This window comes from Eurytemora carolleeae, unplaced genomic scaffold (assembly GCF_000591075.1).
Source record: "Eurytemora carolleeae unplaced genomic scaffold, Eaff_2.0 scaffold1343, whole genome shotgun sequence".
Taxonomy (NCBI): domain Eukaryota; kingdom Metazoa; phylum Arthropoda; class Copepoda; order Calanoida; family Temoridae; genus Eurytemora; species Eurytemora carolleeae.
This window is the reverse complement of record NW_019397306.1, coordinates 74688-91006: the sequence shown is the minus strand read 5'-3', so window position 1 is coordinate 91006 and position 16319 is coordinate 74688. Positions and strand designations below refer to the sequence as shown.

Below are 16319 nucleotides of genomic sequence, written 5' to 3'. Positions count from 1 at the left end.
AGATAAAGCAGATTCTAGTCAAATTTACTTTGGATATCGAGATCAAGGGATCGGGATTATGCATATATAACACAAAAGTTTCCAACTCTAGATATATTCTTATAAAGATAAAAGTAAAATATTACAAAATTCGTATCATTACTTCTTTTTTAATTAAAGAGAGAAAACTGCACAATTCAATCTTATCTTTCATTAGCTAGCATTCAAATAAATACAAAAAATATAATAACCAAAGTTATTAATGATCATATGATGATAATCCTGAAATCAGTTTTACAACAGTTTTAAGTTTTTTTTTAAAGAACATGATTTTTACACAAATCGGCGCATTTTTAATACTACTACAAAAGTTCATCAGTGTTCTATTTTTCATTCTAATTAGTTCTTAACTTTCTATAAATACCTAAATAAACATCTTTATAAAATAATAATATATTTTATAGATTTATATAAATAAGAAAACACGATTGATAAATTCTTTTTTAAAAACAAACATATAAACGTGGGAGTTTATTGGTTAGAATTATTTAACTCGACGAAATCGATGAGTTCTATTTAAGCTTAAAACTGCTGTCAAAGGGGGATTTAAAATATAACTCAACACTTTAGTCGTAGCTTTCGTTTTTTAGTTTTGGACTCTTAAAGGGACTGTAAGCGTAATTTCAAATGAACCTCCATGGAAAGACGGCAATACTGATTCACAACAACGGTACCTTAACTAAAAGCTTTGTCTGATCCAACATAAATTAGATATCAATGTTTATAATAATGAAAACTAATTAGTATTGCGGTTTCTCTACAAAAATGGTTTCTACTGCAGATTAGCATATATAGGAATTTTCAACATTTTTGAGCCTAGAAAACCGACGACATCTTCCGCATTATGGATTAGATAATGGATTCAAGATTACCGTTGTGAATCGGACATTGTCTTCTTTGTACGGAGAGTCACTTGAAATTACGCCTACAGTCCCTTTATTCTTATGGTTTAGGTAGATACAGTCCCTTTAAACTTATGGTTTAGGGAGATACAGTCCCTTTAATCTTATGGGTCAGGGAGATACAGTCCCTTTAATCTTATGGTTTAGGGAGATACAGTCCCTTTAATCTTATGGTTTAGGGAGATACAGTCCCTTTAATCTTATGGTTTAGGGAGATACAGTCCCTTTAATCTTATGGTTTAGGGAGATACAGTCCCTTTAATCTTATGGTTTAGGGAGATGAGTTGAGTAAGCAAGGACTAGAGATGACAAGGCAGGAGAAGGAAACAAGAAGAGGAAAAATTCACTAAAAACAGAAAAGAAAATTTTAGTTCCGATTTAAAATACATTTCACATCGTTTTGGTTAATATCTAAGATCAGAGCCCGAATTTAATAAATTTAAGCGCTTCTCAAATCCGCCAAAAACCGGTTTCAATTGAAACATTGAATACAATTTTAAGAGAAACCGACCATATTTGAGCCGCGTTCCAAATTTAAGCCGGGGCTCAAATTCTTTAAATTCGGCCTCAGAGTAAAAATTTTGCATAATGAAATAGAATCAAACTTATCCAGCATAACGTTTTGAAACAGGAACAACATCTACTCCCTAATAAATAACTTTGCAACCTGTTAGTGTAAATCTTTGATATTTCAAACTTAGACTATTTGATCTAACAGAATCCATAGTCAAATATTAAGGTAAAAACTCAGTTTCTTTTTCTCTGCCAACCAAGGATTTTGAAGAAAATAAATCGAAGCCTTAATAACGTCTCAATACTAAATTGAACCAATTCAATAAGAAAATGGAAAAATTCAATTTCTTCTCTTGATTGATGATCTCAGATTAAATCATATTTTTTGCTTGTTTTCAACGACAGCTTATTTTTTTGTTTTTAGTTTGGAAATAAAGTTTAATTAATAAAATCATTTTTTATCATTTTTTATTATTCTATCGATCTATCTTTTTAACTTCCTATCCTTGTATCTATCCATCTATCTATCTATCAATCTATCTTTCTATCTTTTTCTCTATTTATTTCAGTTCAAACTTATACACTACACCTCAAGAATTGAGAAGGATATTTAAAATATCGAAATATATTTTCTCTGGAAGCCATCAAGTTTTTTTTGAAGCAGTTGAAAAACTCTCTACCACAAAGGAACATTTACATTATTTATGTGCGTATCTATCTATCTATGTATCTTTCTATTTATCTATCTACCTTTTTTACACTAAACTAGGGTTTCCAATCGGAATTCCGTTGCGCGGAATTATGAGCAATGATTGCTTCCGCTTGTGCATTTCATTTAGAAAAATTGCGCTATAATTAAGAACAAGGAAGCATCAAATATTCATGGAATTGCGCGGAAATGCGGGAATTGCGTGCAACGGAATTGCTTTTAAATCTAAAAACCAATCATATTAACTGTGATGTATGCAGCAGATAAAAGAATGGGAATATCTCTGTAGATTTTAAAATATCCCTTGTTTCAACAGTTTTCAAATTTTTAAGTTTCTTGTGGTTAAGCTACTAATTAACAATTTAATATAATACATTTTTTATTTGTTCCCACTGGATATACATTAATATGGAAAGTTTTTTTGGTTAAAACTGTAAGGTTCGTTTAATCAAAATTAGATATTTTGCTACAGTGAGAACCAGAAAACTAAGGAACAGAAGGACAACATTGCATTGTATTTGATGTCGTTACAAACACAAAAAGTTATTATTAGTAAGCTATCAAATCACTTGTTCAGTTAACTGGGTCTTCTTAAGTCTAAAATGTCGTCTTCCTATGCCATGCAGTTTTTCGGTTATCATTCTGCATATGAATATTATAAAATTAAATAAAGTTTAAATTCAATTTTCATAGCATTTGATACTGAAATGCTAGTAAAGTTCTGAATTTATTGCATATCACTAACAAAGTTTAAATTGAACTTTTTTTGTTGTTGAACTGAATTGCGCAATAATTAATTGCATTTATTGCGTGCCAATCTAAATTTTTTTATTAACACAAAACATATAGTTTTAAAAAGCATGAGTTTGAATACGAAGATTACATAGTGTTATTTTTTTAATGAAATATAATTACAAGGATATTTTGATTTTGCTTGTTGTGGACAATGAATAGGGTCGCAATTTATTGGAAAAACTTGTTCACATTTAATGCAAGTGCATACGTTTACTAGGTGTGTGTTCAACTTGTGGTGCGGATTGATTGAGCAATCTTTAAAATGTTCAGTTTTCATCCACTGGGTATGAGGTATATGCCCGGGTCCTTCTGTCCTATTCCAAACACAACGTCCTGTATCACAGGGTTTTTCCGATCTAAACACAGGGAACAAAGGTTTATCTTCATTACATTTATGACATAATTGATGTTTGTCCATCTCTCCTGGAATAATGTCCGTGTCCATTTCAAAGTCCATTTTCTAGCTCAGTTGGGATTCAGGTGGATGAGTATCGACAGAACCTTGAATATCAGCTCTATTATTTATATTTAACCCTGATTGTTGTTTTTGTTGAGCCAGGTTTACAGGTTTTATATATGTACTGCAAGGGGTATTGACAAAACCTGTCTCTGTTTCAGGTTCATCCGGCTGCTGATCAGCTGAATTTCCATACCCTGCATGTTCAGGGATAGATACATTCTCCCTTCCAAATGGTTTTCCTGCAGCCAGAGCTTTTTTCAACAGCCAGGCCTCTTTTCTTTCCCTGTCCTTCCTAATTTTGGAAGGTTCTTTTGATTTCCTTCCCGTGGAACCTGAGGTCTAGGTACGGAGGAGAACGTGGAACCTGAGGTCTAGGTACGGAGGAGAAGGTGGAACCCTGGGGTCTGGTGACTGATGAGAAGGTAATTGTTTCCTTCCCATTCTTAGTCTCCAGAGTCATCCTAGCCCAGATCCCTGCTGATCTACACTGATTGTATAATCTTAGAATGGCAGGGAAAGTATTCACCCCTGCCATCTTGTTTTAGCTCTAGTGTACTGCATGTACCAAGGTCAGCTGAATACTGAGGTCAGCTGAATACTGAGGTCAGCTGACTTCTGAATACTGAAAAATTGAAACACAACCGCAAGAAAGTTGAATGGAATTGCAAATCCACTTGCGTTGGAATCTAAACAGAAAGCAAAGGTCAAACTTCTGAAATAATACTGGTACGATTTTGTGACCTTGTAGCTCCTAAAGTTTTAAAATTACGTACAAGTATAAAAAAAATTTGGTTACATACATGTCAGAAATTAAAAATGTTTGTTCTTCAATATCTCATAAATAAAGGATTTCTGATTGAAAACATTTTAGATTTCAATCTTTCGTGCAATTTACTTTTTGAGGTACCTTTGTTAATCGTTTGTGCAAATCTATGGATTAAGGGGGAATTCAAATTAAGTCTGCAGGCCCTTTACTCCAGAATTTTTAGACTTTTATAAATATAAAATAAAAAATTTAACATGAAAATTTAGTTTTTACGCTTTCCTGTTCCAAGTTTAAACTGGGATTTTTAAATTGAACATATCTCGAATAAAATTGCTAGCTCAATCTTTGCTTTGTCTCAAATTAAGAATATCTTACCATTAAATATTCGTCTACTTGTTTATAACTCTCTTGTAAGGCCTCATATTGAATATGGAATTGTTACTTGGGGAGGGGTTAAAAACTTTAAACTGCAAAAAAACCAGATCTTTGCAAAAAAAAGGCAATCAGAGCGGTTAATAATAGTACTTTCAAGACACATTCAAATCCATTATTTTCAAAACTGAAAGTTCTTAATCTTAAATTATAAATTAGAACGGGTTTTAATCAAAAATTTAGAAAGCTTTCCGTCCGCAATATTTCCTAAATTGTGGAATGAAATTGAAATTGACCTTAAAGAAACCTAAATCTGCAAAAATATTTAAACAACGAGTAAACAATATTTATCTTGAGAATTATGAGAGGTTTAAATGCAAAAAACCTAGCTGTATATCGTGTGAATAAATTTTATAAAAAAAAACTAAAATAACTGAAAATTTATTAGCTTATTTCTGTTTCTGTAACTAACATCATTAACACCCTGTATTTTAATTCATCTCTACACAAAAATCCCTCTGATCTCACCCTGCCACAGATCACCTGACAATCTCCTTCCTTCCAATCAACTCCTTACCTATCCAAAAACATATCTTGATATGTGTAACCAATTATATTCAGTATCGTTAATTAACTTCGGGCCAACCACTCAAAACAACCAACCATGGTTAGGCGGGTCCAAACTTCATAGTAAATTGTGATTGCTTATTTTTAATATCTCATGCTTTGTAGGTCAAATTTACGTTAAATTCAAATCTAACCATTATTGAATTAGAGCTCATTCTGCTGAAATTCCCAAATGTGTAATCTTTTATTTATTTTACTACTTTTAAGTGTTAATGTAATGAATGCCGTATTCTTAAAACTTCATCCCAAACCGTATCAGTCCGGGTACAATCAGTCCGCTATCCAAGTCAACAAGGACACAACCCACCTCGCTCTGAATGCCACACATAGCTTATCAATCTAGCTACTCTTCAGGCTCTAAATGTCACAAAGAGGCACAAGCGTAGCTTATCAATCTAACTCAGGCTCTAAAGGCCACACAAGGACAAAAGCATTGCTATAAAACAAGCTATTACTTTGGCTCTAAATGCCATACCAGGAAACAAGCGTAGCTATCAAACAAGCTATTACCTCGGCTCTAAATGCCAAACAGAGACACAAGCGTAGCTATCAAACAAGCTATTACTTCGGCTCTAAATGCGACACAGAGACACAAGCTTAGCTATCAACAAGCTATTACTTCGGCTCTAAATGCCACACAGAGACACAAGCTTAGCTATCAACAAGCTATTACTTCAGCTCTAAATGCCACACAGAAACACAAGCTTAGCTATCAACAAGCTTTTACTTCGGCTCTAAATGCCACACAGGGACACAAGCTTAGCTATCAACAAGCTATTACCTTGGCTATAAATGCCACGCAGGGACACAAGCTTAGTTATCAGCAAGCTATTACTTTGGCTATAAATACCATGCAGGGACACAAGCTTAGTTATCAGCAAGCTATTACTTTGGCTATAAATGCCACACAGGGACACAAGCATTGGCTCTCTATCAACCCATTAATCGATCTCTTCCCTAAACGAAGTATGATCTCAACCCCAAATACTCAACCGGGTGCAATTACACTATAATGTAATCAAATCGGAGGTCTGATTCAACCTAGCTATATTTAAGGTTTATATATTGCACGTTAAAGTTAAAAGACGTAATTACAATTCCTACGTTGTCATTTGAAACACAGTTCAAGTAAATAATGGAATTTTTCGTACAAGATTACAAACATAGATAATTAGTAATGTACAATGTACTGCAAGTTTACAGAATAGCATGTGACCCGATATTACAGCTATGGCAACATTCATACATACAGGGTTATTCGCAAAGGATAAGGCTGTAAAGGCGATTTAAATTTTTTTCAGTATTCAGCTGACCTTCGTACCGAACACAACAGTAAGTGAATGCTGCAGTACACTAGAGCTAAAACAAGATGGCAGGGGTGAATACTTTCCCTGCCATTCTAAGATTATACAATCAGTGTAGATCAGCAGGGATCTGGGCAAGGATGACTCTGGAGACTGAGAATGGGAAGGAAACAATTACCTTCTCATCAGTCACCCGACCCCAGGGTTCCACCTTCTCCTCCTTACCTCGACCTCGGGTTCCACGGGAAGGAAAACAAAAGAAGCCTTCCAAAATTAGAAAGGACAGGGAAAGAAAAGAGGCCTGGCTGTTGAAAAAAGCTGTAGCTGCAGGAAAACGAGCTGGAACGGAGAATGTATCTATCCCTGAACATGCAGGGTATGGAAATTCAGCTGATCAGCAGCCGGATGTCCCTGAAACAGAAACAGGTTTTGTCAATACCCCCTGCAGTACATATATACAACCTGTAAACCTGGCTCAACAGAAACAACAATCAGGGTTAAATATAAAGAATAGAGCTGATACTCAAGGTTCTGTTGATACTCATCCACCTGAATCCCAACTGAGCGAGAAAATGGACTTTGAAATGGACACGGACATTATTCCCAGAGAGATGGACAAACATCAATTGTGTCATAAATGTAATGGAGATAAACCTTGGTCCCCTGTGTTTAGATCGGAAAAACCTTATGATACAGGACATTGTGTTTGGTAACAGACAGAAGGACCCGGGCATATACCTCATACCCAGTGGATGAAAACTGAACATTTTAAAGATTGCTCAATCAATCCGCATCACAAGTTAAACACACACCTAGTAAATGTATCCACTTGCATTAAATGTGAACAAGTTTTTCCAATAAATTGCGACCCTATTCATTGTCCACAAGCAAAATCAAAATATCCTTGTAATTATATTTCATTCAAAAATAACACTATGTAATCTTCGTATTTCAACTCATACTTTTTATAACTTAATGTTTTGTGTTAATAAAAATATTTAGATCTTAAAAAAAAAATTTTTTTTGAAATATGACGATTAGAAGCTTGATTTTTGGTTTCTGTCTTCAACTTTTTTATTTTAAATGTTTACTAAATGATAAAGCTCATAAATGATTCAGTTTAAATTTGATCAAACGGAATCCCTTGAATGCAAGAAAAGAGACTAAATTAATTCTGTATAGTCGTCTCTGAAGTCTTTTCCTTTGTTGGTAAAACTGTACAATAACAATGATTTGCCTTGTAATAAAGTTATTCTTGTATCTTGTGCGTGCCATGGCCCATGTGACGCAAAGAGGTTGTCAAGTACAATAGATGGCAACAGAAAAATCGACCAAATGCGCACAACGTCATATGTGTCAAATGAAAAAAGAAAGACGACATGTCCTCTGATTAGTTGGTATTATTTCCAAGATTCGGTGGAGATAAATGTCGTCTTTGTAGAAATACGTAAAGAATATTTACAACTCAAAATTAGATAGAGTATTTTTACTGTCATTTGGTTGCTTATATTTTTTTCACTGTATATCTATGTAAACTAAATAGTCTGATGGGGGGGGGGGGGGGCGTCCAGGCCCCAGCCCTCTAATTAGCATTAAAGTAAATATTTCTAGGGTTATTAAAGGTTTACTGTTCAATTTCTAAAGCCAGCTAATTTTTTTTTAAATTTAGACTTTTAACTTTTTAAAACACTCATACTTTATACGAATTTTACAAAAAATCATTTGGATTACCTTGTTTAAAAAGTGAGTTTTGGTGGGTTAAACGATGACTAAAGTATACATACACATTATATATCATCATACACAACAACAACAAAAAACAATAATAAAAATACAAAAATATTTTTAACTATTTATTAAAATTGTTTTAAATTTTAAATATGTCGTTTTTTATCAAAACAAATCACACAGACATCCATATTGCGAAATTTAAATATGATATACATGTTATCTCACAAAACACTTTGCAACAGATAATTTACATAAAATGTACAAAAATGTGTGAATTTTTTGGTTATTTAAGAACAAATGAATATATGTAAAAACTGAAAATTTGAAAAATCTGGGAAATCAGTTTTTCGGCTCATGCTCGATAATTGAATAAGTGATTGTAATATAAAAAGAATGCCTGGAAATAACTGAAATATCGAGATTTCTAATGTTAACATGATTGTGAACATTTAATCAAAATTGTTGCCTCAGTACCCAATACCCCTACTCCAAATTTTTGCTTTGGACACCCTGTTTATAATATATATCTTCATAGACTTTCCAATAATTTCATAATTAAAGCACTTTTGAAAAATTTAAATATATTTCGTACGTGTTCCCAAAAATAGTAAAATACGACATTTGAGAAAAAAATTTAATATCCTTAGAAGATGACATTTCATTAGAAAATTACCGTTTCTTGTTGCCTGTATTTCCCCTGGATCTGGGGGTTTATCCTCGATTAGACCTTTCCAGAGCACTTCTCCAAAGATATTATTAAACATTTCTGAAATATGTTTTAACGTTATACTTTCGAATTACAATGTTAAAGGGTTCTGTACAATATCAGTTTCAACCCTGTTATTTAGTCTATAGAACGTTAAATGAAACAGTGTAAAAACAGAAATAAAGAACACATAAAATTGCACTAATTTCTCTAAAAGATAAGCACTTCAGTCTAAAGATATCACTTTTATTTACAGTTTTGTCAGACAGAAAATTTGAGTTGACACTTATGACGTTTAAACAGCTGTACTAAAAGTGTACGCATTCTGTGTTGCCATCTATTGTACTTGACAACCTATTTGATGTGACGTAAAAACGGACCTCGAGTGACCCCAGGGAAGGTTTATGGATAATTGAATTTTTAAAAATGTGTTTCTAACAAAATTCGATTTTTGAAAATTTTAAAAATCCACGAATTTCTTTTTTAAATCCGCGAAATTTTTGGTTTTGTTTTCCTTTTACAATGTATACAAAAAAGACATGTTCACAATTGAACAAGAAGTTGAGCGCGAAGCCTAGTGTTCTATAATTACATAAAAAAATATATATATTAGGCACGAAACCCCGATGCAGAAAATGATAAGAAATATCTCCGAGGCCCAAGTACTATGTGTACTGAGCTGAAAACTTTAGAATGAGATATCCTTAATCACGGTCGCTTAATCTGAGTATCCAATATACCCATTTTTTATTTTTTTATTAATCCTCTTTTTTTGGATATCCTTACTGTATAAAAGATACGTTTGATAACAATTACAGATACAATGCTATATCGATTGAACTAATTGAATTTAAATCAGGTGTTCACAAGCCGGCTTTTAATGCATTTAAACAAATATAAACTTTACCATGTTAATATGAACTTATTAAAAACATATTTTATCACATTTAGGACCAATGTAGATTTTAAACGTTAGTCTTAAAAAACATTGATCCAAAACTTACGTTGGTTCAATTGATATGACACAATCAACACCAAACTTCTTTCTTGGATATCGAATGCGTATTAAAATAATCTCGGGTTTAGTAAAACCAGGAGTTTAAGCATTAATCTTGATATCCATCATTCTTAAGTTTTCAGCTCTGTTCCAACATTGTGAAATGCACTTTTAGATATTTTTATTTAACTTTCAATAGAAATATTTTTACACAAAAGTATTGTTAAATCTACTTTAACCCAACTCTTCTATAAAAAAAAATATAGTTCATGAACGGGTTTTTAATGAGTTATGATCAAGTTATAATCTTGTTCTACAAATATAACATATTTTTCATGTTTAAGTTATACATTTTGGAGCTTATAGTCTGTTTACCAAGAGATTTAGACAATAGGTTTAAATGGGAAATCTGTCCAAATTTTTGAATGTCTTTTTGTTCAACGATGATAGTTCTGAAGGATATGCACTTATTCAGGATTTGAGCTTGAAAGGGGGAATATAAGTGTGTACAAGGTTTCATGTTGATCTTGACAATTTTCAAGTTTGTCGTTTCTTCGTCAGGTTTTTAAATAAATTGAGTTTTTGCCACAAACTCTGATTTTCTAATCCCTTTATATCTTTTCAACCCAATGTCGTATAAATTCTGTAAAATCAAATAATCAAAGTTTTAAAGGTAAAGGGATTTGAGTTTGTGGCAAAGACTCAATTCCTTTCAATCTGAGTAACAGTGTAGAAGCAATCGTCGTTTTTCCAGAGAAATAGAAAATAATCTAATTTTAGCCAAAACAAGGATAGCTCATTCATTTAGTATTAATCAAAGGTTTTAAAGGTACCTTCATAAATCTGACATGCCACTTTCAGTATGAACTTTCTTTATTTCCCCCGCCCCGTAACGTACTGTTAGAAACGTTATGTGACGTACTGTTAGAAACGTTATTATAAGAAAATAGTCGCGAGTAAAGTTTCATTCCGAAGCTAAAATCACCCCTATAAAAAGAGGCACGTTATACTCGTAGCACCTTGGAATTCTATTTTATTCTAAAATATTAGAAGGAAAATTTCTTGTTTGATAAATGTTTAAAATCTACTGCTAAATCTCTAGATAAACATAAGTTAAATTAACATTAGTCAGAACACACTAAGAAGTAGACATTACTGGTACAAATTTGAGACCTCGTAACTTCTTTAGTTTTGATTTTACTCACAAGTATGGGGAGGGCAAATTTATCTGGTTGCATTTTATTCATAACTCTTTTCTTCTTCTTAAAACAAGTGAACAAAATATCTACATTTTAAATATTTATTAAACAGAAACATAGATATTTCATCAACAATTTATAAATATACGATAAACAAATGAATAAATGTCCATGCAATAAATATATAATAAATATAAACTATAAATAGACATGTAACAAGAGGATAATATATAATATTGCTTGTAGAAGTATATATAAAACTACAAGATAAATGGTGGATTCACGTGAATTCTATCTCTGATTGAATTTTTAAAAAAAACGTATTTTCTTGCTAAAAAATAACTGTTTGCTGCTTTCCTAAAAAAAAACTGTATTTTGAACAATTTCTTTGAATCTTTAGGTTTTATTTTATTTTTAAACCGATTATGATGAAACGTATTTAAATATACAGTAAAAGAATGTATATTAAGTTCGGCGCCAAACCATTCAATATTTCGTGATTGAGGACAATCAAGAAATATGGGATATCAAGCATTTTTTTATAATTGGATATATGCAAACATTTGTGTGGAGGTGAACAATAGTTTTAAACAGTTTATTATTTCATAATTTATTTGTAAAAATATTCGATCTTAATTGTACATTCATTTTTATTATTACGTTTACAAGAAAACATTAATATTTATCATTTGTATCTACATTTACAACAGCATTAACGATAATATAGTTTATAGCACTAAAACATGTTTTGTATACGACAATTAATTTAACAATTAACAGAGAATGAAAGACAATAATTTGAAGAACAAATCGATGATGTAGACCTTTGATAATTCAAATTAAGATGTTTTGATCCAACAGAATTCATCGTTTAAAATATCTAAGGTCTACGACTTGGGTTCTAAAGATATAGAGATCAGAAAATCAGAGTGTGTGGCGAGGATTCAATTCATTTATTGATTACTAGCTCACAGTTTTTTTAACCCGGTGAATGATGAGTGAAACAGTTTATTTTCATTAGATATCAACAATCAACATATCAACAACTTCTGGTTTTCTGCAACAACGAATATTTAAAACACGATAAAAGGGTCGCATAATATGTGCATACAGACCTGAAAATGGGTAAAATGTGAAAACATCTGCTGGGTTTAGACTTAAGACATTCGGGGTTTCAATTTTTTTGTTTCTGTAAATTTAGGTTGTAAAAATCATGTTTATGTAACAAACCCCACATAACAAGGACATAAATATCTCTTGTCTCTGGCATCATGTTATTTAGCTGAAAACTATTTATATTGTAATTATCAAAACAATTTTGCTTAATGTTAATTCTTGATGTTTAAAAGTTTGAATTACGAAAAGAACTGCAGTCACAGCAAACAATTGCCTCACCTCCACCCAAAAATGTTGATGTTGATGTTGATGTTGATGTTGATGTTGATGTTGATGTTGATGTTGATGTTGATGTTGATGTTGATGTTGATGTTGATGTTGTTGATGTTGATGTTGATGTTGATATTGATGTTGATGTTGATGTTGATGTTGATGTTTAGATGTAAACAGCGTTGTTGAAAGATTCTTTCATCCTAAAAAAATATCTTGAAGTTTATTTGATTTTAGCTAAAATTTATAGTGACATAAATAAAATAGTGTAGTACAAGGGTAGATATAGTAAAATTAGTAAACTGCTTAGTAAAGTACAGTTTACTGTGCAGTAAAGTACAGTTTACTGTGCAGTAAAGTACAGTTTACTGTGCAGTAAAGTACAGTTTACTGTGCAGTAAAGTCTTTTTATTTGGATGTTTCTTTTTGAATGTCCGATCATAAACAGAAGAAATTGCGATGCTTAAGAATTGTACTTTGAACGTTTTTAAAAATCAGACAATTACAGGTTACAAAATTCGGTAACCGCAAAAAAGTTCTCAAAAAAATTTTCGGAAATAAAGTCCTAAATTTTTACACTAAAAAGTCCTTGAAATAAAAAATCTCTGAAAATAAAGTCCTACCATTTTGAGACTTTATTTCTTGAGACTTTTTTATGGTTCCGTATGATTTTATGCAAAAAAGTCTCCGGAAATAAAAGTTATTTTACAGTGTAAAATGCATGGAAAAATAGGATGTTTACAACCATGACAAAGGATGTTCACAACCGTGGAAACAAAGGATGTTTACAACCATGTAAACAAAGGATGTTTACAACCATGTAAACAAAGGATGTTTACAACCATGGAAAAAAGGATGTTTACAACCATGGAAAAAGTATGTTTACAACCATGGAAAAAAGGATGTTTACAACCATTGAAACAAAGGATGTTTACAACCATGGAAAAAAAGGATGTATACAACAATGGAAACAAAGGATGTATACAACCATGGAAACAAAGGATGTTTACAACCATGTAAACAAATGATGTTTACAACCATGGAAAAAAGGATGTTTACAACCATGGAAACAAAGGATGATTACAACCATGGAAAAAAGGATGTTTACAACCATGGAAAAAAAGGATGTTTACAACCATGGAAAAAAGGATGTTTACAACCATGGAAACAAAGGATGATTACAACCATGGAAACAAAGGATGTTTACAACCATGGAAAAAGAATGTATACAACCATGAATAAAAGGATGCTTACAACCATGAAAAAAAGGATGTTTACAACCATGGAAAAAAGGATGTTTACAACCATGGAAAAAAGGATGTTTACAGGGCTACAGAAAATTGGGACTTTTTAACCAAAGTTTTTATTTCCAGGTTTTTTTTCAGAAACTTTTTAGATAGATTTTAAAATTCATTTCGACATTTCTTGAATAAAAGGAAGAACAAGGACGACCACAGTTTTTGGTTCTCTAAAGAGAAGAAATTTATCTAAAACCATGATCGTCTCACTCCTGTATGCCGAGTCCATTTGGGCCTGATCCAATCAGGGTTTAGTCATGTGTTTGTTGTCTATTCTGAACCAATAGAAATAGTTTGGAGGTAAAATCTATCTATCTATCTATCTGATTAACCAATTAGAGATATAAATTCTTCAATCGGTGTTATCAGTAAATAGTCATATTTACTTCTACTGAAACTATGGTGGTCTAATCACCTGGGGGTTGAATCCAAAATAGATAAAAGGATCAACGCAAACATTCGCCTACACCAACAGATTATTAAATATAAAATATTGTTAATTTTAAAATAACAAACTACTATATAATTTAAAGGTTTGTTCTACTGTTTAGAAACACGCGTAATAATCTAATTTTAACTAGGGCCCCGCGTTAATTTGAGACATTTTTATTACTCAAAGAAGTTTCCAAAATACACTTGTTCCGAGTCAAAATGAAGCTGCTTGTCTGTCAAAAAAATGATTTGAGGTAAACTTGATTTCTGTAGATTTGAGCCTTCTGGCTCAGGTAAACCAGTTCAGCTATCTACTCTATATCCGGGGAAAAGACATCACTGCATTTAGCAAAAACCGGATGAGTTTTGAAAGTTTGAACATTCTAGCACTTAGGCCTCTGACATCCTCAGCCAGGTAATAGGCTTATATGTGTTATAAATTTCCGAAAAGAACTGATTTTTTGCCACAAACTCAAATTTTCTAATCCCTTTCAACCTAATGGCGTAAACTAAAACTATTTGATCTAAAAGAACTTTATACATTCGAATATAAAAGGTCTACGAAGATAAAGATAAAGGGAAAAAAATCAGAGTTTGCGGCAATATCTCAATTCCTTTGGGGTGTTCGTCTTTTTTCAAATAAGTGAAAAATTCTTTAAAAATATTTTAATTTCTTATTTTTAAATGACCTTTGTGAGCATGGTTGGTACAGAGTGGAGAAAGTATTCAGCGGAACTAGTAGGCTTGTACCTAAAATATATTTATACATAATTGTCTTTATTTTATTTTACAAATGTTGACACACTTTCTCAGATTTTTCAGACGATTGGAAGTGATCGTTTGAAAAAGTCTGAAAAAGTGTGTAAAAATTTGTAAAATAATGTGAACCAAACATAGTTCACAATTGTAAATAGACATAGTACAGTTAATGCAACTCCAGGATACATGTTTGTACCCAGAGATTTTTATCTATAATTGATTAATATAGATGAATCCCTAATGTTATTAATTAAGAGCTAGCAGTGTATCTTTCATTAAATATATTCTAGAAAGTACAAAAATTTCGAAATAGATCTTTGTCAGCTCTGCTCCTGCACTCCAATCTAGGATTTTCAGGATCATGGATTTAAGAAAATGGCACCGGTCCGGCCCAATCCCCGTACTTTCTGAAGATAAATTTAGCTCCCATGATAAGCTATATTTTCATAAATCATTAAAAGCACGAAATGTGAAAAATTATTTTCCACATGACTTGTTCCTGTGAGATTCTTTTATTTCTAGCTTGAATGGCCAGTTAAGAGTTTTCTCACAAAAAATATCAAATTTTAGGCTTAATCCCATTGTTAAATCATATCTGCAAAGTTCGGAGTCATTTTTTAATATTGAAATTGTTCCCAGAAAAATAGTCTTACAAATAATGGAATTATGGAAGGATAGATTCTGCTTGATTTACAAATTATGGAATTGTTTTTGATGGGTTGATTCAAAGTGATGTACAAATTATTGAATAGTTTCTAAAGAATTGATTCTGAGTGATTTACAAGTTATTAAATTGGTTCAGAATAGGGTTCCAATGCGCTTAAAACTTTTTATTGTAAAGTCTGACTGAATGGTATCCGAATTATTGTCTTTAATTTTAACAAAAACTTGTTATTATAAAGAAAAACAAGACTTTGAGAAAATTCAAATATATGTGCTATACATACATGTGGTAAGTTTTAGCGCGATGATGCGCATAATTAGTATTATACGGATTGATAGTGATTGATTTCTAAAAGTGTAGAATGAACCTACCCTGCTGCCTCGGCTATACTGACACAAGCATAGGGGAACCACAGCAGAAGATAGGAAACCAACTGAAACAAAATATTAATAAAAAAACTTAAATATTTTTTTAACGTTTAATATTTGCGATATATAATTTTCAAAATAATATCTTTAATTGCTTTTCTCTGTAAAATTGACTTGAGAAGCATTAATCAAATAGTCATATTTCAAAAAGATTGATATCTGGTTCATTCTTGAAGAAACACAGCTCCTAAAGATACCGTTATGAATCGGATATGCATGTATATTAATGATC

The 16319-nt window shown here is 31.9% G+C and overlaps 1 protein-coding gene and 1 long non-coding RNA gene across 2 annotated transcripts; one reads left to right on the top strand and one right to left on the bottom strand.

Annotated features, from left to right (window-relative positions):
• Positions 1-1214: 1214 nt before the first annotated feature.
• Positions 1215-1362, top strand: LOC111713416 (coiled-coil domain-containing protein 65 homolog; the record flags this gene model as incomplete). The annotated part of the gene is given in 1 exon segment (XM_023488263.1): positions 1215-1362. A coding segment is annotated over 1 exon segment (77 nt), but the record flags the coding sequence as incomplete, so codon positions are not given.
• A 12696-nt stretch (positions 1363-14058) lies between these two features.
• On the bottom strand, positions 14059-16093 carry LOC111713414 (uncharacterized). Its single transcript, XR_002767689.1, has 3 exons — positions 16031-16093; positions 14926-14986; positions 14059-14267 (listed from the first exon to the last, which is right to left on the bottom strand). It is a non-coding gene; the product is annotated as an uncharacterized LOC111713414 (long non-coding RNA).
• Between the last annotated feature and the right edge of the window lie 226 nt (positions 16094-16319).